The following is a 25,399-nucleotide window of genomic DNA, read 5'->3' as shown; positions in this document are numbered from 1 at the left end:
TCTCATAATATGTTTGTCCATTCTCCAATTGATGGGCAACAGTTCTTTGCAACCAGAGTACTACAATAAATACTAGGTATATATAGGGCCTTTCTTTTTTCTCTGATCTCCTTGGGGTACATGTTTTAGAGTGGAATTTCTTGGTCAAAGAGTGATATTTTAGTCACTTTCTTTGCATAATTCTAGTTTGCTTTCCAAAGTTCTTATACCAATTCACAAATTAAATCATTATCTTTTGTAAAGATAATCCATTCCAGAGGATCCCCAGGCCTAATTTCACCAACAAAGTAGGATTTAGTTTCTTTACACTCATGTTTCTTAACCTTACACGATTAAGTAATATTCACAGTAGAATGACCTCCATAGTTGCCATAGAAACTATTTAAGGGTCTTTGAAACAAGATGGTGGTAGAAAGCAGTTTCACTCTAGCCTCCCATTGTAACTCTATGGTAGATGGGGGGGGTGAACATGTTGGATCTAAGAAGCTGGGCATAGATTTCGTCGCGCACACGCGCTCTGAGGACTCGAGAAGACAGGAGATAGGAAAGCAACTTCGTACACAAGTCGGATACGGGTGCTACTCCGTTTCGGAGTGTGTGTGGGGGAGACACACTGCGGGTTGCCTGAGGCACATGCGCAATAACTGCAGTGTGGTGAAACTTGGGTGGGGCGTTCTCTAGAGGCTACCGGAGCTGGAGTGGCGAGGTCTTTCCAGCTTACTGGCGACGTCGGCAAAGGAAGGAGTGGGCGGCATAATACGCATGCGCTCTGAAGGCGCGGACTTGCCTTAGGAGGGTGTGGCGAGAAGTATCTCTTATTACGCAGGCGCAGGGGCTACCTGGTTGGGCGAGAGAATTTAGGAGGGAGGACGGGGTGGGGGAATAAGTGCGCTTGCGCGTTGTTTCGAGCATTGGGAGTATTGGGGGAAAGCTTCGGAGGAACAGAATGCGCAGGCGCATTAATCGATAAATGGGTGGGTGGGAGGGGGGAGGAGTGGGGAGTGAGCCGATGCGCCTGCGTAGTGCGGGGGTGGAGCGTGGGGGGTGGTGGCGGTGGGGGGAAAAGAGAGGGAGAGCGCTTGCGCGCCTGTCAGACGGCTGCTTGGTTGGTCAGTGGGGAGCCAGCGCCTGCGCACTAAGACCCGTGTGCAGCAGCAGCGGCAGCGGCAGCGGTAGCGGCGGCGGCGGCGGCGGCGGCGGCGGCAGTAGGCTTGGTGGTAGCGGTTGAGCTTGCGGCGGGCGGACGGGGGTTCAGTCGGTACGTTCGCACGAGGTGAGGGCGGGTAGTGTGCGCGTGCGCAAATGCCCGGGTCGGGGAAGCTGAGAGGAGGGAATGGAATGGAGTGGAACGGAGAGGCCGGCAGACAGGCGGGGGAGGGGAAGGGCAGGCGGTCGCCTCGCGGGGCCCAAGCTGGGAAGGGAGGGTTGGGGTAAGAGCGCGAAGGAAAGGGCGGGAGCGCGCGCTCGCCTTGCGGGTCTGGCGCGAGGTGCGGCGGTTATGGTCCCGGGGCGGGTGACGTTGGCGCGACGCAGGGCGGGGGGGGGTATTGGGGGAAGGTAGAACGGCGAGCGCGGGGCCGCCACGCTGGAGGACCTGGAGCAGAAGACCACGAGGGGACCTGGAGATTGGATTCATCTCGCGGGAGGGGGAGGGAATGAGACCACGTGGGTGAGTCGGAGGGGGGGAGGAGGAGAGAATGAGCCACGCGGGACCGTTGGGGTTGGGATTGAGACTTGGAGAGGGATTTGGGGTCGCCCCACGCGGACACGTGAGGGGGGGAGAGAATTGCTCTGTCGGGGGTTGGGCACGTGAAGGCCGTGGTGGGGCACGCGGGGAGAGAGGCTATAGGAGAGCTAAAACATTTGGGGGAGGGGCTTTTGGGGTACAGGAAGTTGGATTGGGGGGGGCGTTGGGGGAAATCCCTCGATTTCCCTCTGCTGGAGAAGGTGGCTCTGAGTGGGAGGGAGGGGGACTGTGAGGCCACATGGCCTGGGTTAAGTCGTGAGGGAGGGGGCAGGAAATTCAAGGCAGAGGGGGACCCCATGGAGGTGGCTAGAACTCTGCCACATCGTGTGTTTGAGGCCTCCAGCAGAGGGGTGAGGGGCCTAGGGTAGGGAGGCACCGGGCAAGGGAGAAGGCGGGCTATTTTCCCATCCCCCCAAATCCTGAGTGAGGGTCCAGAAGATAAGCAAAAAAGAGGGGGGAACATTTAAAGGGGGTGGTATGAAACAAAATTAAGGTGGCTAAATTGGCAATTGGGTTGATTTCAGTATTAGCACTACTGTTTAAAGCAGATTGGAGAGGCCCCTGTTAGCATGTGATAACCTTGCCACTTAGGCCTCACACCATACAACAGTATTTATCTCCTTTCTCTTTTGGAGTGAAGAATTTGGATTTAAAAAAGAACTATCCCAGAAATTAAGAGATAGGGGAAGGGAGGCTTAAGGAGAATATTTAAATGATAAAAGGAAAGGATGGAGGGGGTACATTTACTTCCTTAGCCCTTGGTAAATTTCCCCCATTAATTTGCATTACATAAAGGGGAGGGGGCAAAAAAAAGCATTTTTCCTTCCTGATTTTGGGTAGTATTTTGGAACCTTTGAGTTCTCAAACCATGACACAGGCTTCCAGATGGCCACTGTTTTCCTCCTTTCTCCATCCTTTCCTAAAGTAGGTTTTTTGCCTCCTTATCTCTTTAAATATATTCAGTGCAACTCCTAACTACCACCACTAGCCTAGCCCTTTGGTTGGATTTGTAACCCCAAACTTACCCCATGTGCCGCCTGGGCCCGAGGCCTATTGAAGTGCAGGTGCATGCTGGGAAAAGTGGGAGGGGCCCCTAGGGGGAGGCCTGGTATTTGGGTTTCCTGAGGGAGCAATGACTAGGTTGCTTGTCTGGAGCGTGAGTAGATCCTTTCCCTTTCTCCCCTTCCCCTGACAGAATCTGGTAGCTTGGGTTTGGGTGGCTGGGAATCTCTTTGGCTAAGGTTCCTTGTGGATTCCTGTTCCACTGGTAGGTATAGGGGTGTGTGACACAACTGTGGGTGGAGCCCTGAGCTCTTGAGTCTCCACCCAGTCCCCTAGCATTAGCCCAACTCCACCCAGTTGCTCAGAGCTCTTTAACTAATTATAGCCCTGGCTCCCTTTGGGGGGTGTGTGTGTGACAAATGTGAGAATGAAAAAAATGGACTTATTTTCTGGGACTATCAGTATTACCCTAAATTCTACCATCTTTTTCCCCATCCCCACTACACCCCCCCTTCCCCCAAGTTCCTAACCTCTAGAAAGATCCAGGAACTAGGGGAAGAATAGCTATGAGGGAACTTTAAAGAACCCCTTAATAACGCCTTTTTTTTTCTTTCTTTCCCCCTATTTTCCCTCTTAGTTGGAATAGAAGTCTCTCAAAATGGCAGATGACCTGGACTTCGAGACAGGGGATGCAGGGGCATCAGCAACCTTTCCCATGCAGTGCTCTGCCTTGCGCAAGAATGGCTTTGTGGTGCTCAAAGGCCGGCCCTGTAAGATAGTTGAGATGTCCACCTCCAAGACTGGAAAGCATGGCCATGCCAAGGTCAGAAATGCTCTTATTTTGTCTTTGACTTCCTAGCCTGCTTATATTCTTTTCCCTGCCTCCTTTTGGCTCTTGGTTCTTCCTAAACCTTACTCTCTGTCCCAGATTATTAGATCTCTGATGACTCCCGACTTTGCCTTTCTGGCTTTTTGGCCAACCAGTACTTCATTTTGTATTCCTACCTTGACCTCAGTTTTCCTCTTTTCACCTTTAAAATTCCTTTGAGAGTCTCTTACCACCATTGACTTCATTCCACAGCCTCATTTTTTCTTTGCTCTGGGATCCTGACTTTATATTTATTTCTTCTAGCCTCAGAAGACCTTTTTTAGATTCCTTTGTTTTTACCTATGAATAGTTTAGCTTCTTTCCTCTCCTGTCCAGGGTCAGAAAGATCTAAAGGAACATTATGCCCAATATTTGAAATTTCAAGGGTTTTGTCCTTTACTTTTTTCTGGCATACGCTTACTTTTCTTATAAGAAAAAGCTAGTTTTTTTTTTTAATTGATCCTGTTCAATATAGACTTCCCCAGGATCATTCTTCTCACTTTGGACTTTATAATTTGTCTGAGTAGTTATTTTGTTTGTTCCCAGATTCCTATTTTCCTTTCTGTCTCAACACTCAGACTTAGCCTGTTTTCCAGATTCTTCAACCTCTTGCCTCTTGTTTTTGGAGGTTGGGGCTATCTGTATTTGTCATGAATTCTATTAACGCTTTGATCTCTGCCCCTTCCCATCTTGTTCCCCAAAACTCCTAGAATCATTTCTCAAGTGTGTCCAGGTGTTTTTTTTTTATCCCTCAAACTCTTGGCTTTTTTTTTGTGCCCTAAAACATCCCCAATGCCTGTCTCTCCCGCTTTCCCTTCAAAAAATTGCTGATTTCTCTGTAATATACACATGTGTGTGTGTGTATCCAGGTTCATCTGGTTGGTATCGATATCTTTACTGGGAAGAAATATGAAGATATCTGCCCTTCAACCCACAACATGGATGTGCCCAATATCAAGAGAAATGATTTCCAGGTACTTAGAAAGGGCTCTAACATTTAAGGCTTGGGGGGGGGGGGGTTTAAATGTGAGAAAAGAATTGGATTTGAGATTTGGTTGAAAAGTCGGGGGTGGAGTTCCTGATGGAAAGTGGAATGAATTCTGATTATCCACTCCTTATTATTCCCTAGCTGATTGGGATTCAGGATGGCTACCTTTCACTGCTCCAGGACAGTGGGGAGGTGAGGGAGGACCTGCGTTTACCTGAAGGTGACCTTGGCAAGGAGATTGAGCAGAAGTATGATTGTGGAGAAGAGATTCTGGTAAATCCTAATATCCGCCTCCCACCTTCGTTTTCCAATTAACAATCTTATGATAGAGTTTTAGACCTTGATTCCTTTTCCTACAGATAACGGTGCTGTCAGCCATGACAGAGGAAGCAGCTGTTGCAATCAAGGCCATGGCAAAGTAACTGGCCCCCAGGTAAGTGGGATCTTATATTTTCTTTGCTTATCTAGAATCTCTTCTAGACTCCCACCCCACTCCCCTGTTTTGCTGTAATACTTTATCTGTTTTGCATGCTATGTATTGGTTGTACTTTACCTAAATCTTTCTTTCCACATTCAGGGTGGTGGTGGCTGCAGGAGCAGCAGCGATCGGCGCCTGAAGAGGCCTTCCCTCTCCTCCCCAGCCTGGTTTGGCTTTGGCCTTACCCTGGCTGGCCGCCTACTCTTATTTCTTTGATGTTTTATTTTGGTTTTTTTTCCTCAGTCCGGGGAGCTCCCACCCCACCCCACCCCTTTAGTCCAGCTCTGTCTCCCCCAACCCCTTGGACAAGATGGGGGCAGAGCCTTGGTAAAACTGCCCCCTTCTCTACCCCACCTCACACTACAGCCCTGGTGGGGGAGAAGGGATGGGGGGCTCCTTGAGATTTAGTTTTTTCTTTTTTATTATTCAATCTGGAAGCAGAAAGCTGTGGATTCTGGATTCTGGCAAAAATCCTGTCCCCTTGACCTACCTATCTGTCTGGCCCCCTGGTTCCCTATACCTCACCTAGCACCACTCCCTCCTCCAACAGGGGACCAGACCCCTCCCCCCCATCTGCCTGTGTCTTTACCCAAATCTCTTTAGTGGGAGAAGGGACAGGAGTGGGGAGGGGGCTCTACTCCCCTCCTCAGGCATCCAGGAGGGCCCCTAGCACCCATGGGCCCCACCCCTCCTTGCGGTTTTCTCCCTGACACATTTGTTAAAATCAAACCTGAATAAAACTACAAGTTTAATATGACTGCCCAAGCTTCATATACTTTTTCTAGTGACTTTAGTGGGCTGAAACAGAGGGAATTCAGACAGCAGGAAACAGGTTCTCTGATGGCAGTTTAATTTTATTAATTGGAGCTCTGGGGAGGCAGGACATGGCCCCGATTTTGGGGCTGTGTGTAGAGGTCCTCAGGTCACTTGTGATAAAAACGTTGGTTCTGGCTGTGCTGAATAAAAGGGAGGCGGGGGCCTGGCTGGCTGGTGGCTGCAAAGCTTGACTGTTATGGGAACAAAGTAGGAAAGATCAGTGTCAACCCCATTTTCAAAAATGGGGTTTTAAATCCCACTTAATCCTCACCTTTCCTGATGGTTGCATCTGTACAGGAAGCTGGGGTGTAGCCAAAAGCCCAGGGGTTGGGTGAAGAGCTTGGGGGTGCATGGGACGCAGGGATGACTGTAACACATGGCAATAAGTCAGAACTTCAGGATCATTCAAACATTCCTATAAAACCACCCCAAGAGTGTTGGGTCTTACCGAATCAGAGAAGCCAGATTGCTGGTTAGCATGTTCCAGCTGCTTCTGAAGGGAAAGGGCATTTCCAGGTTGCAGGAACCCTAAGGTGGGGATAAATCAGTGAATATGAAAACTAATGAACTGGGAAACAGGATAAAATGATCCACAATTGGCATTACCTGTTTGTGGGGGCTGGTAGTGGCCATGTACTGCATAGGACTGTGGCTGAGGCTGTGACAGGTACTGAACAGCAGGGAAAGCTGAAGGAGCTGAAGGAGCAGGTTAGACACAAACCAAATATTCAGCTATCTCCACTTCCACCCTACTTCCGTTCTCATTTTTATCCTTACCCCTGAGCTGTTGGCTGGGACTATAACCAGGCTGAGTAGGTCCATAGTGAGGTGGGGGCTGGGCCCCATAGGCCCCTCCAGGGCTGCCCTGGAATTGCCCATGTTCTGAGGTTCCTGCAAATGCTGTTGACCCCACAAAATGACGGGTCTGGAGAAGACAGGAAAGATTAGAATATTCAAATATTAGAAAATATGCTGTTATTTGACTTTGAGATGAAAATACCAGGCATTTATATAAATATATATAAAAGACCAAGTTGCCAGAGTTTACATTTCCAAATTTGAAAGATGAGCCAATAGTAACTTGCTAGAGAAGTTGTCAAGGCAGAATAAGATGTGAACCCATGCCCTGGGTTCCTTCACTACCACAGACAGCTCTTAAATTTATGACTAGGGAAGATAGACCATTTGTTACTGTCTGCTTACTGTGAGCACTTGGGGTCCAAACATCTGTTTGGCTCTATCAGCAGACATAAGAGTCCCTGGTCGGCTGTGTCCTCCAGGGCTGCCTGTGAAGTTGGTCAAAAAGTAGAGTCTAAGACATCCTGTGATCCTTGCCCTACTTGTACCAACCCTTCCCCCTTGTCCACCTCACCCTGCATGCTGAGAAGATGTGTCCCTGTGTGCACAGCCAGACCCTGTTGGTATGTTGCAGACGTAAGTGTTGTCAAGTCACTAAAGGGAGAGTTAAAGACCATAAGACTTTGATAGTAAGATAAAATGTAGAAGGAACCTGAAAAGATTTACAGGTGAAGAAACGGGGTCAAGGAAATTACATGAAATTTTAAAATCTCAGTACCCAAATTCCCTTTTCACAAAGCTCTCATGTTCTCACCTTTGCTCTTTACGGCGCCTTTTCTCTTCTTCATGTAAAACTTTTTTGAGCTGCAGGAAGAGTTGATGCTTCTCCTCTTGTAGGGCTAGTAGCTTCTCCTGCAGCTTAAGGATCTGGGAGGATCATGGAGAGATAGTGAAAAGAGGTCTGCTGAGTAGGGGGAGGGAATCGGGGTGAGTGAAGAACATGAATTGGTGTGTCTGTAAAAATCTGTTTACCTGTTCCTTGGTCTCTTCCAGTGACATCCTTTCTTCCATCTCCTTCTTCTTTCTCCTTTCCTGTTCTTCCTTCATTTTCTGTTCCATCATCTTGTCCACCTCCTCTTCCTCTGGGGAAGGGGTACAGGGAAGAGTTAAAACCTTTTCATTTTAAACACAGAAAACAAACTTAGATAGGGGCTCACAAGTCCTCAACTAGGATCACTTGACAACTTGAGGCAGTTGAAGCCCAGGCTAATGTTGGGTTTGGAGGTGGGAACGAGTTCGAATCTAGCCTCAGGCACTTTCCAGCAGTGTGACCCTGGGCAAGTTACTTAACCTGGTAGCCTCAATTTTCTCAACTGTGAAATGGGGACTCAACTTGCAAGGCTACTTACTGGATTACCTCCCTTCCTCCCCCTGCAACATAGCTAGAGGATATATCTCTAAATTACAGGGCTCAGTCTTGTTCCCTTGAAGTGTTCAGCCCAAGGCTGGGGGCAGCTTCACTCACCCTGTCTCTTCCTCTCCCGCTCCATCATTATATGTCTGTGCAATGCCCTGGCCATGGCATTAGAGAGCTTGGGGCGTTCCAGCAGGGCCGGCATGGTGACCGGCAGAGTGCTGTCACACAGACTGGGGTGCGTATCCTGAGACCTGATCACTGACAATCCAGTTCTCGAAATGAATCTAGTAACCCAGCAGAAATCTGGTTTGTTGGGGAATAAGTATTATCACAAAGATGTATTATAGTTTGCTCTAGGTACTCCCACTGGAATCCATTCTGGGAAGAGTGGACCGGAGAACCCACCCCACCATCCCAAAGAAATAAGGTGGGAAACCGGGCTATCCACCCCGGATAGGTCAGTGGGGCTGGGCGCCTTGCTCCAGGAGGGGTGCGCGGAACTCCCGAGCCCCACCTCTGTTCCCCTCCCCATAGGGCTGTTCAGTCCCTGAAGTGCAGCGATCGGGCGGGGCCACAGGGCGGGGCCGGAGACTATTGGGGCTCTGGAGGCGCCCCCGCCAGGACGTGTGGGGCGAGTCACGTGCTTCTCCCGTCAGGCGCCCCACCACCCCTCGGGCCCATCACCTGCTTCGGCTAGCGGGGTTTGGGTCGAGTGCTCCACAGGCTTCCCCACCTTCCCCACTTGTCCAGCAGCTACCAGCAGTGGCCCCGTTCTGCGCAGGCGCGACCAGGGTCCAAAACTTACATTAGAACTTCGGGGCCCCCAGCCCCTCCCTACCTGCCTCCTCTTCTTCCTCACTTCAGCCCTCCTACAGGCCTCTGGGAATTCGTCATTTCCTTACTCATGGTTAAGTACTTCCGGGGGCACAGATGGGTGATGGCGAAGCTTTGCTTGCAGCCTGAGCGGGAAGGGGGCGGGCGCCGGAGAATAGGCAACTACAGCGACTGCGCGTCCTGCACTGGGCTCGGGGCAGTCGAGCTACGTCGTTAGGCCTGCCCCTCGACCAGGCGCGGGGCGTGTGAGACACGTAGGGGGCGGTGGAATGGAAGGAACCTAAATGAACGGGTGGGAATGCCCTTCTCTTCCAACATGTGACTTTCCCACCTCTACTGAGGGGCCTAGGGTCTCCGAGGGAGAAATGGGAGGTTCCCCCGCCCTGAGAAAACCTAACCCCTATTTGTGGGTACTCCTACGGGAGGCGTGGGCAGGAGCCAAGGCTCAAATAACCAATTGTAGGTGAAACCCCTAGCTATCTTTTAGTCCAATTACTGTATTTTACGGTTTAAGGCCCAGAAAAGAAGGAACTCAGAACACTACTAAGTGGCAGACTCAGAATTTGGAACAAGTCCCTTAACCCCCAGTACATTGCCTTGAATCAATAGTGCTTCAAGAATATTTAAAAACAGCTTCTCAACTAAAGAGAATTAAAGGAGTCATCGTTAAATCCATCAGTTCCACTCCCAAAGTAATTGGAATCAAGTTATATCTGTTGACCTTTCAATACCAGGCAATCAAAAATTCTGTGATAACCTTGGAAAGGGAACCATAAACTGAGGGTAGTGCCAGCACTAATGCAGAGAAAGGTGTAAGGTCAATTTTTCCTTTTTTCCTGAGAATTTCTAGGTGGAAATGACATTGAGGGAGAAAATAACTTGACCAAACACTATAGTGTGTCAGGAAGAGGGATGAGCATAAATATAGAAGAAAACAAACTACAGTGTTTCTGCCTAATAACTAGCATTTACTTATATAGCTCTTTTTAAGGTTTACAAGGTGCTTTACATTTGATCTTCACAACTTTGTGAGGCAGGTGTTATCTCCATTTTGCAATAGGGAAACAAACATAGAAAGTTAAACCCAGGCTGACACAGCAGCTACCAAGTATCTAAGGCAGGATTTGAACCTCTTGATTCCAAGTTCACACTTTATCCATTGAGAAACCTATTTGCCTACTCCTTGAAACTCCCTTGGCTTAAGATTTCTCTAGATGAGTGCAAGTGGAAACGGGAACTGACAAGGTTTTATCTGAGACAGGATGTTTATTTCAGTTCTTTAAGAAATCAGAGTATGTAACAGCTGTACAGGGGTGGCTCCTTCTTCCCCAGCTAATCCTTCCCACTGGAAAAAGTTTCAACGGAGAAGGTAGGGAGACAACTCCCCTTGGGAATTCACATTAACCAGAAACAACGGAAATAAATTAAGTGATGGGAGTTCCCCCAAATCAGTGCATGAGGAGAGGGAGGGAAGTAGTGGGGTCAAGGAAGAGTTCACTGAGGGAGGCCTTCCAAATTCAGCCTCCATGGACTTTCCCAATGCATAGGGAAACATTCTGGATGATCACGATTCCCCTAAAATTTGTGGGTATCCCCAGACCCAGGAGAACCATCTCCCCAAATTGGAAACTTCCCTAAACAAAAATGCAAAGGCCCCTGGAAATATGAAGGTGCCTCTACCATATCCCTTCTCCCTGGGAATGGTTGGGGGCATGTATAAAAAGTTGGTGCTTTTCAAGTCCATAAACCTTCCTTGCCAACTGTGCTTGGCAATATGGGCCCCATATCCTCTCATTCCACTCGTACCAGCAAGGCATAGAGTAACGTGGCACCTTTTTCCTTGGTCACCCACTCAAGTTCAGCAGGGCTAAAGTGGGGGTCAGGTGGGCCCCCAAGGGCTGTTGAAGGTGGGCCAGGTGTATAGGATCCAGGACGTACACACACCTGGAATGCCACCTGGGCCTGGTAGGGCCTTTGAGATTTGGGGTCCCGAAATCTAAGGACAAGAAAGAAGAGACTGTTGGGATTGGATGAGGATAGGAAGGGGTGAAAATGTACAAACACATGGTGGAAAAATTGTGGAACAGGAGTGAATAAAGGGGTCTTGGGAAACCAATAGGTTAGGGAAAAGTTGGAAGGGAGGAGACTGGAACCCAAAATCCAGTGGAAAACAAGGTGGGTAAAATTGGACTGCAGGGACCTCCCTCTTAAGTTTCATCAAACCCCCCATCCCTAAAAAACCCCCCAACTTCAATTTTCATTCCCTTTATTCTCCCTTACTCACTGCACTTTGGAAGCAAGGGCATCAGTCCCAGCAGCATGCCGAAGGGAGGGGGAAAGCAGCACAGGAGGGGGCTGCTCCTCCCGAGGAGGAGGAGGGACACAGTTTTCACCAGATTCTCCATACCCACACCCTGGCTCTGCCTTTAAAGGTCGACAGCTTAGGATTGAAGCACTACCTGAGGAGAAAGGGGAATGGTTAGGGGGTCTTCCCCTTTATTTCCCCCACCTCCTATACCCCACTCTTGTATGACTCATTCTTTTCCATGTCAAGGGGAGTCCTAGTTCCCCCAATCACTCCCTTCAACATACAGTCCCTCAGTTTTTTCCTATCACATTACCTGCCCCTAGCTCCCCTCGATCCAACACCCTCCGAACAGCCCCAACACTACTCCCATGATAGGCCATGTGCCACTTCTTGGATAGTGTGGCTGTCTCCAGTCGTGGATTCACCCTGCAAGAAAGAAATGTCTATGTCTACCTGATTCTGATCACCTCAAAACCATTTCTCTTCAGAGAGAAACAAAATGAATTGTTCTATCCAGCTGTCTTGCTGAAAACTATCTGGTAAGAAAGAGGATCCTAGAAGCATAGATCTAGAAAGAATCAAAATTCAAACCCAGGTCCTCTACTTCCCATTATTATACACTTTAAAAAATTCTGAACGTAAAAATAAAATGAGTGTCTATATATCTATAGTAGAACAGAAAGAGAATTTTACAAGAAACTACAGATCTCCATTATGTACAGCTTGTTTCAGGTATATATTAAGTGCACAGTATAGCTTTGTCCTGCTTGCTGGTGTCTTATGGCCTTGTTCTTTAAAATAAAATTAAGAAGAAAAAAAAAGATTCTCCAATGACCTTCTTTACTATTTTTTCCCAAAGGGAATGACACAGGATGGTTAGGAGGGCAAAGGGAAAAGACAAACAACAAAAACAAAATAAAATACCTCTACAAATTCGATTTTGGTGTCATTTTCTTAACAGGAATCTGTTCTAGACGGATAATATTGGAAAATAAAAGCAAGCTCTCTGTGCTGCATCGAATCCTAGGCTGCCCTGGGGTTCTTTGCCCAACCCTCCCAAGTCACATGCCTGAGGTTGAACCTGCACCAGCCAAAGGGCAAGGCATACTCCTGTGGTGGCTCCCCCCGACGTCGATGTGCCTCATCTCCACGAAGTTTCCGACAAGACTCACAGTAGCAAAGGCTTCGCTTGGGGGGTGGGACAAAGTAATCCTCTGACAAAGAAAGTAACAGCTTCAGGGACTACATTTCCTACAGAATTCCCAAGTCTATATCTCATCTGTGTATCTCTGTTCAGGTTTAAGTCTGGCTTCTTCTTAATCTTCAGGAAGAGTCTTATCCTATCCCACCCCAACTGTTTAGGAGTTTGAGGAAGGCACCCCTAGTGTCCAAAGAAGAAAAGACCTAAAAGTTGATGGTAATTAAGGAATGGCATCTCACCAGGCAGCAACAGCAACTCCTGGAATCGAGAGCAGAGGGCATGGTATTCACAACTCTTTAAAGGACTGGCATCTGGAGGTGGGGTCCAACACACACTCTCTTTGATGCCTGAGGGGTTGGGCCAAATCAAAGTAGGAAAGGGGTGGGGAGAGAAGAAAAGAATCAAATGGGAGTTGGGGAAGAAGAGGTGGGAGCAGGACATATTTTGGGGACATTTCCCCTTCTCCTGAACATGCCTCTTTAACTTCTTAAATGACTCATTTAGCACAAGTTGTGTGTGTTTGGGGAGGAGAGTCAGAAAGAAATGATCCTCTGAGAAAGAGGCAAAGGGCTTAATAAGGCCGGGACAGGAGTTCAGAGAGTAGAATTAGAGTAACAAGGTTCTCTCCAATGGGGACCCTCCCTGTAGCCTCACCATCTACCACATCAGCCTTCTCCATGTCCCCCTGGATCCCAGCTCCCTCCCCATTGGCTGCCCCTGTCTCAAGACTCATAATTGTCACCTGCAGAGGAAGGAGAAGGATTGGTTAACTTTAGGTCTGTTGCCTTCCCCTACCACACTGGATTTTCTCAATCCCACTATATACCATCCCTCATACCCTCTCCCCCCTTCAATCTCAATTCCTTTTCCCCTTTTAACTCCCCAGTTCTCTCAAAACCGCCCATCATATCTTTACTACACCCCCCAATTCTAACCTTTTAACCACCACCACCATACTCCTATAACTTCCTATATTCCTCCCCCCCTCCAGCACTATCCCTGACCAACCACCCCCTGCTGACCTGCTCACACTGGCCATAGAGGTCCACTAGGGCATGGCAAGGCTGGGGCACCTCAGCCACAGCCACACCCTGGTCCACACCATTGACATAGAGGTGCAGCCCCCCAGACCCGTCCAACCTCAGCCCCAGCACCGTGCCTTCTGGGCACGTGTCCAGGTTTGGCCCATACTTCTCGCAGATCTGAGGGGTAGAAGCATGAGAAGTGAGCTACACTTTCTTTCAAAAAACCCCACCACCCCATAGAAATCAATATCCATTCTCCAATATTCTTTTCTGGTCACTCTATACCCAAACATATATTTCTTTGTACACCTTTTATTCCCAGGCTTCTCTTATGATTCCCCCAATACTTATTCCTGCATCTTCTTGGCAGGGCCCATCCTCTGGGTCTACCTACCACCTCCCCTCTTCTTTAGGTTCACATTGCCTTTTATATTCTACCCCCAGCTCAAATGGCTCCCTAATTCTTATACTATCCCATTTTCCAGGGCCCTTTCCTTCCTTCCTAATATCCCAATTATCTCCATTCATTGGATCTGCCTTGCCCACAGGCCTGTTCCCCTTCTTTATATGCCCCTGCCCACCTTGAGGCCATTATGGAAGATACCCTGGCCCCGAAGTAGCCAGGAGGCCCGTTTGAGGGCACAAGCTGAAGCCGGGAAGTTGAGCCGCTCAGGGGGGCAGGCAATGACTCCCAGGGCCAGGGATGAAGTCCACTGCCGGTTCAGGAAGTCTAGTCGCACCTGGGGGGAGGGGAGGTTACCTCCCAGCAGCCATTGACCCACAGGAAGTGGCTGCACTGGAGGGAGGGGGGATGGTCTAGGGTAAACTGGACAAACTACTTCCCTTGCCAATAAGGAGAATGGTTTAACTTTGGTTTTTGACAGTTTCCTCCTCAGACAAGCATTATCCATGTTAATTTTGTATGTTTTTCTCTCTAGGTAGAAAGAGGTAAAAGCTCACTAACAAAGGTGTCATTCATAAAAGAAGTTATTGACAGTGTTGAATTTTTTTCTGATTCTGAAACAGAAATAAGGGTTCTCTAGAAGGGAAACCAACATTCTATTTCATATTTTCCAAAAGATAGTCATGCTGTACCTTCTTAATATCTATTCAGCAAGAAGGGAAACTCAAGGAAACAACTGGGGTTGGAAGGAATAGAAAGAAAAAGAGTTCTTCAGGGCAAGGAGTTCCCTTTCTGTTTAGGGAGACAAGGCCCCAGCCCACCTGGACCAGTTGCTGGGGAATCAGGGGCCGGTTTATTACAACTATGCCCTGATTATAGCTGGCCACTCGTGTGGCTGTCAGGTTCCCATTGGATAAGAGGATGTTCTTCCCATGATTCTCCAGGAACTCGAGGGCTGCAGGGGTAACCACAGCTGCTTCATTCTCACCCTGTTGGAAGGACCATGTGGGTGTCAGCTAAGGGCTGTAACTTATCCTTTTCCATTCTCACAGGTCCTAAAATAAGGAAGAGTAATTCTCCATAATGAGAATCTCTTGCCCAAATGAGATATTTGGATATCCAGACACATTCCCACCCCTTTCCTCAAGCATCCAATATCTAAGATATGCAGATACGGGTCAGAAGGTGTAATCTCAATTAGATGGTGGCATGGACTATAGAGACTTGATATCAAGACCCTTACTTTCCCCAAGCCTCAGCTCTTACCATGATGCCTGGTTCTTCATCATCTTCATCTTCCTCACCCTCACTGCCAGTATCTGAGCTGAGGGAGGGCGGCTTGGTGCCTTCGATCTCCTCTAGCATTGAGGAGCTGACAATGGAGATGACCTTCACCCGCCCGTACAGGTCCAGCACCACCCACACATTCTGGGGGCACATATGGGTGAGGGAGTGGAGTATTACCGCATACTTCCTTCTCCCCATTCTGCAGCTCTTCACACAAACCCTACACTCAATAGGGGAGAAAAGCTGAGGGAACAGACTAAGGGAGAGATAAGACATCATGGATCTCAACAGAAGAGAAGATGAAGGGAAGGGGAGAAAGTAAGCAGTGAAACCTAATAACCACTGGGGAAAGATGTTACCTATGGAGGGATGTTGGGCAAAAAGTGTTAAGGAGGGCTGATAGGAAGGAACCAAAATGGAAGAAAAGGAGTAAAGTAAGGAATGTGGGCCTGGGAATAAAGGACAGGGAAATGATAAAATCCAACACCAGTACCTTGGCAATGCCAGTGGCTGCAGGCCCCATGTCCTCACCATCCACCAAGATATGCATTGTGTCATCTGCCCCTCGACGTATTCCCACACGGCTTCCCACCTGCCCAGAGATTTCCAACCAGGGATCATAAATCACCAGTACTCTACACTGTCCTCTTCTAGCCCACTATCCTCTGTTCTCCCTATCCATAACCTCACACCATCTCTCCTAACAACACTCCTTTCTGCTACTTCTCAGTCCTCCCAGAAATCTATGTCAATATGCCAAATCCACCCCTTTTCCAAGGCCTTGCTCACCCCCAGCCTCTCCAGATTTCGTCCATAGTTCATCCGCTGAAGTTGTCCATTACGCCTCACCTCACAGCCAGAAACCATCCATGTTGTCTTGGTCCGTAGCTCTGGTAATGAAGTGGGCAGCCCTGGCCCTGCCCCAGTCCCTCCCCCAGGCCCCAAGTCCCCTGGCAGAAGTGTTGTCAGTCCTACTTTGAATGAACCTGCCCATTTCTCGTCCAGCTCTTCCACTTGTACCTGGCAGGGAGAGGAGGGAAGGATTCAGGAGAGGAGGCAAAGTCAGGAGGAAAGAGGCAGAAGAATGAATTGTCCTGAGTTTTCTCCAAATCTGTCCATTAATAGTTCTCTTCAAAATTTTCACTGGAGGCCTCCAACCCCATCCTACCATCTTGCATTCCTACCTCAAACACTTCATCAGTCCTGAGCTCCTTCATGCTGAAGACTAGGCCATGAGCATAGCCAGCTACCCTCATGGCCCGAGTACCATCTTCTCCAAATGTCACATTTTTTCCACAGCTGCTGTGAAATCGGTGAGCCACACCAGCCACTGGGAAAGGCACAATACATAAAGTGGGAGAAAGGACTTAGAAATATGGGAAGCATAACTTTTTGAAGATGAGAGTAGAACATAAATTTCAGCACATATCTTGATAGCCAGAAAGTGCTTAGACATTGCTGAATCCTGGAATGATTAGTGACAAAAAAACCTTATGAGGCCATCTTCTACCCAGAGAGACACCAATTTTGCTTGCCTGCTTCTGCAGAAAGTGAAAAGACTTGGTAGACTATTTCCTGTTCATGCAGGAAATTGGAAGGGACAGTAAGGACATATAGCAATACATCTTCCCAAACCAGAATACCTCCTTGCCTCCAAGTCTCAATCATGAACTTGACATTTTTTCATAAAGAAAAAGCTAATGTGAATTGTCCTGCTTTCATTCTTCTCTGAATTCTTAAATCTTCCCCTTCATCAAAAATGACCTGTTCATACTCTATACTGCTGAAACTACCACTATCTCTCTCTCTCTTTTTTAAACTGTTACCTTCTGTCTTAAGAGTCAAAGCTAAGTATCTGTTGCAACGCAGAACAACAATAAGGGTTAGAAAATTGGGGTTCAAGTGACTTGTCCAAAATTACACAGCTGGAAAGTACCGGAAACAGATTTGAACCAAAGACCTCCTGTTTCCAGGCCTACCTCTCTTATCCCCTGAATGACTTTATTTGCCTTACTACCACTAAATCCTTGAGAATTTTTTCTTATCTATGATCCCCAAGACCACAGCTATCCTATCCCATATTACAAAAATTCCATAAGTCTCAACTGAATAATTTTTCTGTTATGTGGCTTTCAACACTCTCCTATCTACAGATCCCTTGTTCCTTGAAGCCCTTACCTGGGGAATGAAGAGGAAAAGATTTCTCAGTGGCATTGCTGGTTGACAGGCTGTTATCCATAGGGCCTGTAGCACTGGTAATGGAGACTTGGACACACTGGCCGTAGAGATCCACCACAGCATACACCTCTGGGGTCAGAGGGAGAGGCAGGGGCTGGGACACCAGTTGCCTGAAATCCTGAAGGGAATGAGGACTAAGGTATCTGAGTCCCCAAGAAGGGTGTGGGTTGAGGGAATGTCTTGCATCCCTAAAGGGAAATGGTTGGTTTGGAGAACTAGAGGCTAGAGGGCCAGACATGGACTCCTGAATAGGGAGGTCACCTTTCCCAGCAGGGAGGCCAGAACAGGCAGGCCCTTGGTCTTGGCCATTGATGAAGTAATGCAGGTCTCCCTTAGCAGTACGCATCATGCCAATCCGAGAGCCTGTGCCTAGGGAATCCAGGTCACAGCCATAGTTGTTTCGCATTGTGTTTCCATCCTGCATGATAGCTGTGCCACTATTGAGAAAAGTAGGAGAAAGGGGAATTAAGTCCCCTGACAAAATAGGGAAATCCACCTGTTATCAAAAAATTTCCTTAGAGGGGGCAGCTGGGTAGCTCAGTAGATTGAGAGCCAGGCCAAGAGATAGGAAAGGTCCTGAGTTCAAATCTGACCTCAGATACTTCCCAGCTGTGTGACCCTGGGCAAGTCACTTAACCCCCATTGCCTAGCCCTTACCATTCTTCAGCCTTGGAACCAATAAACAGTATTGATTCCAAGATGGAAGGTAAGGGCTTAAAATTTTTTTTTCCCTTAGAGTATTGATAAAAGGCACTTTTCCAGGTCTAGCCTTTCACTGAGCCCCATTCCCTTCAACTAGGATGTCATCTTAGTGAGATGACCCTAAACCTATTTCAACACAGTCCTTCAACTAAAACATTTCCTGCTATAATATCTACATGCCCTGTTGTATTCTTTTCTCCCTTCTATGATATATATATGTTGTTTCTTTATACTTATGCAACAGTTTAGACCACAATTATGGGAATTCCCATCAACAATAGCTCTCTCTGTCTAATTGGGCTTTGATTTCTCCTTCCTTTATCCTACCTAGTGCCTGGGAAGCCTTTTGCAATAAGGCATGCAAGAAATGACAGGAAATATAACTGTGGGAGTAAAAACACTGAAGAAAAACAACTGCTTAATTACATGGGTTGAGGGAGATACAATTGGGGATGTAGACCCTAAATGAACATCCTAGTGCAAACATCAACAGCATGGAAATAGGTGAATTGCTACAGGAGGAGTGGGGGGAGGGGAAGGAGGAATAGAATATGATTTTTTAAACCAAGGAATAATGTTTGAAATTGACCAAATAACATTAAAAATAAATAAATACAATCAGCTTGCAAAAAAAATGAAATGACAGGAAGTAGAAAATAGATGAACAAATTGCCTCACCTTAGCATCCACGTGTCATAGTCAATGTCAGTCATTGTATTGGGGAACTCTAGGTCTTCTGGTCGTATGGCAGTCACTCCTGAGAAGGGAAAGAGGGGTCCATTCCCTTTATGGCTCAAGTAACCATTGAATGTCAACTTTTTCAAGGATCTAGATTCACCCTAACCAACCTACCAGCCTCAATAGACCCTGACCAACGATCAACCATTTTCTGGATAACGATCTCAAAGAGTTCTCCATCTCGAAGCGCCCTACCAAAAAGAAGGGGGAAGTTTGGATGTCTTTGAAAGCATCAGAGGGGGCAGAGAGGAAAGGTAAGTTGATGCTTGTATCTCCCATGGGACTGACCGGTTGGAGATGACGATGGCATCATTGAATTCACTTCGACAGTTGTGCCTGAGTGCTGTTCGGCCCCCATTAGTGATGACAGCATTGCTGCCATGGAGTTGGTGGAATCGAAGGTCAGTGGTCCCTGCCCCAGATGAAGGTGAACTCGGTGACAGTTGGTTATTTCCCTCAGAAATGTCATCAGGGAGTGGCAACAACTCTAGGGATAAGGAGGCAGGAGTGACCACATCCATTCTTCACAATTCTTTTATTTCAACTCCTCCCAGACCTTCCCTCCCTTCTAGATCCCTAAAGTGATTCCTGCTGTCTTTATGTCCTTTCCTTACCAGAGTCATCCACAATGGTGGCTTGTGCAGCCTGGCCATAGAGATCAACGACAGCATAAACCCCTGGAGGCACATTCCATGCTGCAGGGCCTTGGGCCACTCCATTAACAAAGAAGTGGAGGGTGCCATCCTCACGACGCACTACACCCACTGTGTCCCCAGCCTTGGGAAAAAGAATAAATTGGTCCTAATCCCTGAACCGAACCATGATTAGTGTTGGGCAGGATGTTATCTACTGCCCACCACAAACCATACTATACTCTCTCTTCCTAGGGTAGGAGTGGGAAATCATCTCCATCCTCTAGCCCCACCTATTAAGCCCTTTGAGAAACAAAGTCCACAATCCCACCAAACCTTGAGTCGGTCGAGGTTGTGACCATACTCGTCTAGGATGGTTGTTCCATTGTGCATCACCCCATTCCCGGTCATCATCCAAGTTCCTGGTGAGAAAAAGTGTGAGTTAGAAGAAGTGCAGATGATTAAGAGGTCAGGAGAGCATATTACAGGAGTAGGATTTTAAATCTGAAGAACGAGGTTTTAGTCCCAGCTCTGTCCTTGACTCAGGATATGACCTTGGACTAGTAAATCATTTCACCTATCTTGGCCTATTTCTCTAAACTAGGGAGGGCTAGATATCACTAAAGATTTTATGGTTTTATAAAGCTTAAGGGGACAAAAGGGATTGAAAGACCCCCATTTTCCTTAATCCCAGCTCTTTTTTCCTTCCCAGAACTTGGCTCTCTACCCTTCTCTGATCTCTACATTGCTTTCTAAATTGTTTCCAAATCCTTATCCAAATTCATCCCTTTCCAAACACTGCTCCTTATCCTTGGAGCAAGAGCCCCTTACCTGAACGCAAGTTGGTCATAGTAGAAGGCAGCTGCAGATAAGCTGGATTGTGGGTGGTGACCCCAATCTCAATTGAACCTGCCCATTTGTCCACCATCTTGTCAATTCGAACCTGGAATAACTCTCCATCTCGAAGAGCCCGGCTACTTAACACCACACCATGATTGAAGTCATCAGTGGCACTGAGAGTAGAGTAAAATAGGGAGTCAAGACCCAGCCATAACTATATTTCCAGTAGCCCCCAAATTCCAGTTTCCTTTTCTTCTTGATTAGGGAGATTTCCCCTAGTCAGACAACTCCCAAACTACAGTTTTCCCTTAGGTGCCACTCTATCTCTCTATTCTAAAGAACCATTCCTCTATCCTGACCCACCCAAGCCCCTTACTATCCATGGACTATATACTGGGGTCGAAGAGCAGTTCGTCCTTCATGAGTGATTGCTGCCTTCTGTCCACAGTTGGGGTGGAACAGCAGGCGATCAGGTTCAGAGTGGGCAAGGCCAGGAGGGGGCCTACGATGGGCACCCTCAGGAGACAGAGCACGAAGAATAGCATTGTTTCGTCGAAGACGGTCACTGTGGTTGTGGTTGTGGACAATGGTCACCTTCACTGCCATCCCATACAAGTCCACCACACCATACACCACAGGGGGTGTCATTGGAGTAGCCACACCTATCCAGTGGTCAAAAAAGAAGAAAAGGAAGGAAGCCATAAGAAGAGACAAACTCAGAAAGAGGTCCAAAGATAACATGAAATCATGGAAGAAGAATGGGAAAGAAGTAGAGAACAAGTCAACCTTGGGTCACTCCCATCTTTTACGTTCCTTAAACTCAAATCTTCTAAAACTTTTCTATATCAACCTCATTCCCAACTCCTACCCAATTACTCCACCCTAGTGGATTTGAGTACCTCAGTCTTGTTTTCTTCACCTTACCTTGATCAATTCCATTGATGAAGAAGTGCAGAGCAGAGCTGGATTTTCTGGTGAGACCAATGTGGTCCCCTTCCTGGGGGGCACAAGAAATATCATAGCACTCAGACTTTCCTCCCAACCCATATCCCCAGCTCCCACACTCAAGAAGCCCAAATCCTGGCATCTTCCCATCTATCTATGTTATTGAGATGGACAACAGGTCTCAGCAATAGTAAGGGCAGACTGAACAAAAAATCTTTCCTGCCACTTCACCATCCCCCAACTACCACCCACTTGCAAACACCCTAATTTATCTAATAGGAAGAAAGTCTACTCTTACTCTCCCCGATACTTTTCCAGGCTTGACCCTGGCTCTCACCTGTAGCTCATCTAGGCTGAATTCACAGTATTCCCGGCGTGTCCCTTTGCCATTGGTCAGGATCCCACAGCCACTCATCATGATAGTGCCTATAGAAGGAAAACCTTACTCCTCTTAGTTACAGTCTTGAGATATTCCCTTCCAATTCCTCATAGGGGCTCAGATCTCTAGTACCTGAACGAAGATTGGTCATAGTTGCTGGGTACTCCAGGCTGTTTGGGTTGTGGGTTGTCACTCCAATTTCTATGGAGCCTGACCATTTATCCACTAGCTTGTCAATTCGAATCTTAGGGTGGAAGGAAGTCAGCAGGTAGGAGGGAGGAAGAACAGAATGGTGATGGAGGAGACAGATACTCAGCTTAACTCCTCCTATTACCAAGTAGAGGGAAAACTAAGGAAAAAAATTCTGGCCCATCCCAAGACCTCCCACTCCCCCCCTTATCAAGATTATTGTATCAAATATCTGGGTCCCCCACAGAACAAGGCTTAGAGAGCTAAACTGAGACATAATACACTTAGATTTCTGAGAAAAGCTAGAATCAAGGCCCCAGAGCTCCCACCTCAAACATCTCATTGTCACGTAGTGGGCGATTTGTCATTACAACTCCATTGTTGAACTCATCTAGAGGTCGTCGACGTTCAGCTGTCTTGTTGTTGTTGCTAAGTTTGATGAGGGTCCCACACTTCTCATGAAAGAGAAGGGCATCGTTGGAGGTAAGGGGAGTTGGGGCAGGGAGTCCATTTCCACCAGTACTGGGTCCTGGCCCTTCTGCAGGTGGGGAGCCAAGGCTGACACTCAGAAGTCCCCCATTGTAAGCAGACAGGATGGCATTACTCACTACTTCTGACAGTTCCATGCCTGAGAAACCTGAATTCAATAAATTGAGAAAAGGGAAAAATAAAGTCCTAGTCCTCTAATAAGCTTGTTTCCCCTTTCTTGAAAGCCCTTCCCCTTCAATTACCCACTTCCCATTTATCCACCCCTCTCCTTTTCCTCAGTCCAGCCACCTCTTACCCCCTCCTCCCTTCCCTACCCCACCCCTCACCATTCTCCGACTCAAGGCTGTTGGGAAACTTGTCCAGCTGGGCCTGGGCTTGGGGCGGCATGAGGGCTAGGGACCAGGGTGGGGGTGGGAAGGGAGTAAGGTCTTCAAGCCCTCACCCCCTGGTCCTCTCAACCAGGACACTTTCCCAGGCCTAGCCCCTCACCCCCAAAACATTCCTTTCAACTGCTCTGCATGCACCAGTTTTTATTTTGCCCATATTCTTCTCTTCCCATATCTCTTTATTCCATAATATTCCCAACCTCTTCTTTTCTGTTGTTTCCTGACCCCTCCCTAGCCCTCTTCTACTCCATAAATACCCAAATGTTTCCCTGCAAAATACATTCCCAACTATTCCACAGACTATAATCCCAGCTATCCCTCCCACACACCAACTGTGCCAAACTTCCACACCTCTAGCTGTTTTTCTACTCCCCCGCCCTCTCTATATATGTGTATATATACACATATGTGTATATACATATATATGCAAATTCCCAAATGTCTCCTGTGTTCCCAACCTGTGACCCTCTTCCTCCTTTCATTGTGGCATCTCACCTTCATCTCCGGAGGGCCCCTGCTCAGCAGAAGTGTCCCCAGGGGGCAGGGCAGGGGCAGGGGGAGGTGTAGGGGTACCAAGACCAGGCTCTGGGGGCAGCACGGTGATCTGAGTGCACTTGCCATAGAGATCGACCACTGCCCAGACTCGAGAGGGAAGGCCAGTAGCAGCAACACCACAGTCCCGCCCATTGACCCAGAGTCGAAGCTCACCAGCTGCTGTGCGCTCCACACCCACACGGTCCCCCTCACCCAGCTGGTCCAGGTCCTGCCCATACTCTTCCAGCACTGAACGCCCATCCCGAAGCACCGAGCACCCAGACACTACCCAAGAGCCCCCCTTCAGTCCTGTGGCGCTACTTGGGAAGTCCAGTACACCTGGGTCCAATGCTGTTACTCCAATCTCAATTGATCCACTCCAAGAGTTCACCTATAAATGGGGAATCGGGAGTTGGGTGGAGAGGGGCATAGGAAGAAACAGTTCAGGTGGACCGAAGGCCTTCTGGTCTTCTGTCCTACAGTAGGTCCCTCCTCTTTTTTCCAAAAGTTCTTCCTTTTTATCTGGCTGTCTCCTTGACTTCCTAGTCATTCTCCTAGTCTCCTTGGCTTGGTCTTTCCAATTCCCTGAGTCTTTTTACATGTCTGAATATCTCCATTACTCTGAGACAAGTCCTCAGAAAATAAAACAAAGAAAAATGTCATCTACCTTCCTCAAGTCTCTGCTCCTCAGAAGCTGGGTCTCTGTTGTCATTACCTTGGCGCAATATGCTCTTCACTTATTTGGCCCAGAGAGCTTCTGCTCCCCTAACTCATCGCCACCTCCCCCCCCCCACGCCCCCCACTCCTCCCTCTTCCCCCTCTCCTCCCTCCCACCCCATCTCCCCCGGGGCCGGGCCACACCTTGCGGTCAATCCGAACCGTGAAGACTCGCCCGTCCCTCAGGGGCTCCCGGCTCAGCACCAGCCCATGGTTGAACTCCTGGCCCGGCTGCTGCCTCCGCGCCGTGCGGCCACCCCCGGACAGACTCACCAGCCGCCCAGTGCGCGGGTGCAGCTCCCCGCCTCCGCCTCCTCCTCCGCCGCCTCCGCCTCCGCCGCCGCCGCCGCCGCCGCCGCCGCTGCTGCCGCCACCACCACCGCCCGTCCCGGCCCCAGGCCCCCCCCCCGCCCCCGCCGCCATCCCCAGCGCCGCCGCCGCCGCCGCCGCCGCCCGCTCCGACGCTGACTGACACCGGGGCCTGTGCGACAGCTGCGCTTATCGGCAGCTTGGCAACCAAGACGGGTAACGCGAAAAGGAAGAAAGGAGGCTAGTGAATTTGCTTTACGGCACTGCCGGGCCACTGAGCACTGAGGTCAGCCTTGAGCACTGAGGTCAGCCCCGCCCCACTAGAAGTGATGCCGAATGGTCAGGTGGAAAGGGAATAGGATCGAAAATAAAAGGACCAAGATGGGGGAGGGTAACCGAACCGCGGAGGACGACAATCGACAAGTTTGATTTACGGCACAGTGGTGCAATTGCTTTGCGACAACGGATTGGCGTAAGCCTCTCTTTTCATACACACCCCTTGCTGAGGTATTGGTCCCTTTATGGTGGAAGGGCGCGAGCTTAGGAGGTACCGTTAAGAAAGCCATTGAGACCCCGCCTCGATGTTAGCTTATGGACAAGAGATTTTTCGCGTGGCCCAGATCCCAACTCTACAACATCACGTCAAGCTGCTTTTATTAGTTCCAAGGTCCCCTCCCCACGTGTCCGCACACAGAAAACCGTTGCCTAGCAATACGAAAGGCAAGAGATGTGAACCCGTGGCTTTACCTCAGAAGGACAGTCGTATGTCATCTCTTACTTTACGACAGCTGGGAAACATTTTATCAGGCGTTTCTACTTGTTCAATGGTGAGATGTGTCCCCCATTCCGTCCCGTTAAGTTGTTACTTTACGGCCAAGGAATAACAATTCCTTATATAAGGAATTATCTAAGTCTAATAATGTAACCCATTGCTTTACGACTTCTATGCTCTAGGGTGCATGAAAAAGAATTTCCTTTCCCCGGTAAAATCTCGGCTTTTTTACGGCTTCGCTTACATCTTTTTGCTAGGCAACAATTGTCCGGACATAGCTGCTACCTTATCCGTTCCTCTTGGGGGTGTGGTAGACATGTTTCCTTAAATTATGTACCCTATTCTAGTCCTCTCCAC

At 48.4% G+C, this 25,399-nt stretch overlaps 3 protein-coding genes across 22 annotated transcripts; 1 reads left to right on the top strand and 2 right to left on the bottom strand.

Annotated features, from left to right (window-relative positions):
- Window positions 1-684: 684 nt before the first annotated feature.
- On the top strand, window positions 685-5,840 carry EIF5A (eukaryotic translation initiation factor 5A). 7 transcript variants are annotated; one of them, XM_056817641.1, is made up of 6 exons: window positions 685-796; window positions 3,387-3,572; window positions 4,487-4,591; window positions 4,747-4,878; window positions 4,965-5,038; window positions 5,183-5,840. In XM_056817641.1, exons 2-5 carry the CDS (start codon window positions 3,408-3,410, stop codon window positions 5,025-5,027), a joined length of 465 nt encoding a protein of 154 aa, XP_056673619.1. In that variant the 5' UTR covers window positions 685-796; window positions 3,387-3,407; the 3' UTR covers window positions 5,028-5,038; window positions 5,183-5,840. The 7 variants fall into 7 exon arrangements, with proteins under 7 accessions (XP_056673619.1, XP_001365196.1, XP_016286327.1 ...); XM_001365159.5 differs by lacking the exon at window positions 685-796 and adding an exon at window positions 919-1,258; XM_016430841.2 differs by lacking the exon at window positions 685-796 and adding an exon at window positions 1,011-1,273.
- Window positions 5,841-5,916: 76 nt separating this feature from the next.
- Window positions 5,917-9,109, bottom strand: GPS2 (G protein pathway suppressor 2). Of its 7 annotated transcripts, none has more exons than XM_056817638.1 (11): window positions 8,953-9,109; window positions 8,223-8,398; window positions 7,730-7,839; window positions 7,512-7,624; window positions 7,272-7,351; window positions 7,103-7,185; window positions 6,677-6,824; window positions 6,506-6,595; window positions 6,348-6,427; window positions 6,171-6,266; window positions 5,917-6,090 (listed from the first exon to the last, which is right to left on the bottom strand). In XM_056817638.1, the coding sequence occupies exons 2-11, from the start codon at window positions 8,314-8,316 to the stop codon at window positions 6,007-6,009; spliced, it is 978 nt and encodes a 325-aa protein (XP_056673616.1). In that variant the 5' UTR covers window positions 8,317-8,398; window positions 8,953-9,109; the 3' UTR covers window positions 5,917-6,006. The 7 variants fall into 7 exon arrangements, with proteins under 7 accessions (XP_056673616.1, XP_056673614.1, XP_016286326.1 ...); XM_056817636.1 differs by having other exon boundaries at window positions 8,223-8,417; window positions 8,953-9,098; XM_016430840.2 differs by having other exon boundaries at window positions 8,223-8,417; window positions 8,629-9,087.
- A 1,085-nt stretch (window positions 9,110-10,194) lies between these two features.
- Window positions 10,195-24,885, bottom strand: NEURL4 (neuralized E3 ubiquitin protein ligase 4). Of its 8 annotated transcripts, XM_056817630.1 has the most exons (30): window positions 24,106-24,399; window positions 23,206-23,635; window positions 22,651-22,716; window positions 22,444-22,472; window positions 22,165-22,287; window positions 21,779-21,890; window positions 21,605-21,693; window positions 21,247-21,319; window positions 20,717-20,984; window positions 20,314-20,495; window positions 19,819-19,904; window positions 19,465-19,627; window positions 19,139-19,337; window positions 18,965-19,041; window positions 18,791-18,869; window positions 17,672-17,847; window positions 17,351-17,479; window positions 16,357-16,502; window positions 15,962-16,192; window positions 15,666-15,764; window positions 15,152-15,313; window positions 14,707-14,874; window positions 14,064-14,222; window positions 13,480-13,659; window positions 13,112-13,199; window positions 12,697-12,804; window positions 12,326-12,470; window positions 11,570-11,682; window positions 11,233-11,407; window positions 10,195-10,944 (listed from the first exon to the last, which is right to left on the bottom strand). In XM_056817630.1, the coding sequence occupies exons 1-30, from the start codon at window positions 24,382-24,384 to the stop codon at window positions 10,740-10,742; spliced, it is 4,539 nt and encodes a 1,512-aa protein (XP_056673608.1). In that variant the 5' UTR covers window positions 24,385-24,399; the 3' UTR covers window positions 10,195-10,739. The 8 variants fall into 8 exon arrangements, 7 of the variants coding, with proteins under 7 accessions (XP_056673608.1, XP_007483420.2, XP_056673607.1 ...); XM_007483358.2 differs by having other exon boundaries at window positions 22,165-22,472; XM_056817629.1 differs by having other exon boundaries at window positions 22,165-22,472; window positions 24,235-24,399.
- Between the last annotated feature and the right edge of the window lie 514 nt (window positions 24,886-25,399).

This window comes from Monodelphis domestica, chromosome 2, assembly GCF_027887165.1.
Source record: "Monodelphis domestica isolate mMonDom1 chromosome 2, mMonDom1.pri, whole genome shotgun sequence".
Lineage (NCBI taxonomy): Eukaryota > Metazoa > Chordata > Mammalia > Didelphimorphia > Didelphidae > Monodelphis > Monodelphis domestica.
The sequence above is the reverse complement of the archived record's forward strand: the minus strand, read 5'-3'. Positions and strand labels throughout refer to the sequence as shown.

Excerpts from the sequence above, each read along its gene's own strand:
- EIF5A (XM_056817641.1), top strand. The coding sequence starts at position 3,408 with ATGGCAGATGACCTGGACTTCGAGACAGGGGATGCAGGGGCATCAGCA. Across the intron at positions 3,573-4,486 it reads GAAAGCATGGCCATGCCAAG|GTTCATCTGGTTGGTATCGA; the intron begins GTCAGAAATGCT and ends GTGTGTATCCAG. Across the intron at positions 4,879-4,964 it reads ATTGTGGAGAAGAGATTCTG|ATAACGGTGCTGTCAGCCAT; the intron begins GTAAATCCTAAT and ends CTTTTCCTACAG.
- GPS2 (XM_056817638.1), bottom strand. The coding sequence starts at position 8,316 with ATGCCGGCCCTGCTGGAACGCCCCAAGCTCTCTAATGCCATGGCCAGG. Across the intron at positions 7,352-7,511 it reads AGGCGCCGTAAAGAGCAAAG|TGACTTGACAACACTTACGT; the intron begins GTGAGAACATGA and ends CTCTCCCTTTAG. Across the intron at positions 7,186-7,271 it reads ACATCTTCTCAGCATGCAGG|GCAGCCCTGGAGGACACAGC; the intron begins GTGAGGTGGACA and ends CCAACTTCACAG.
- NEURL4 (XM_007483358.2), bottom strand. The coding sequence starts at position 24,384 with ATGGCGGCGGGGGCGGGGGGGGGGCCTGGGGCCGGGACGGGCGGTGGT. Across the intron at positions 23,636-24,105 it reads CGGTTCGGATTGACCGCAAG|GTGAACTCTTGGAGTGGATC; the intron begins GTGTGGCCCGGC and ends CCCCATTTATAG. Across the intron at positions 12,805-13,111 it reads GAAGGCTGATGTGGTAGATG|GCATCAAAGAGAGTGTGTGT; the intron begins GTGAGGCTACAG and ends CCAACCCCTCAG.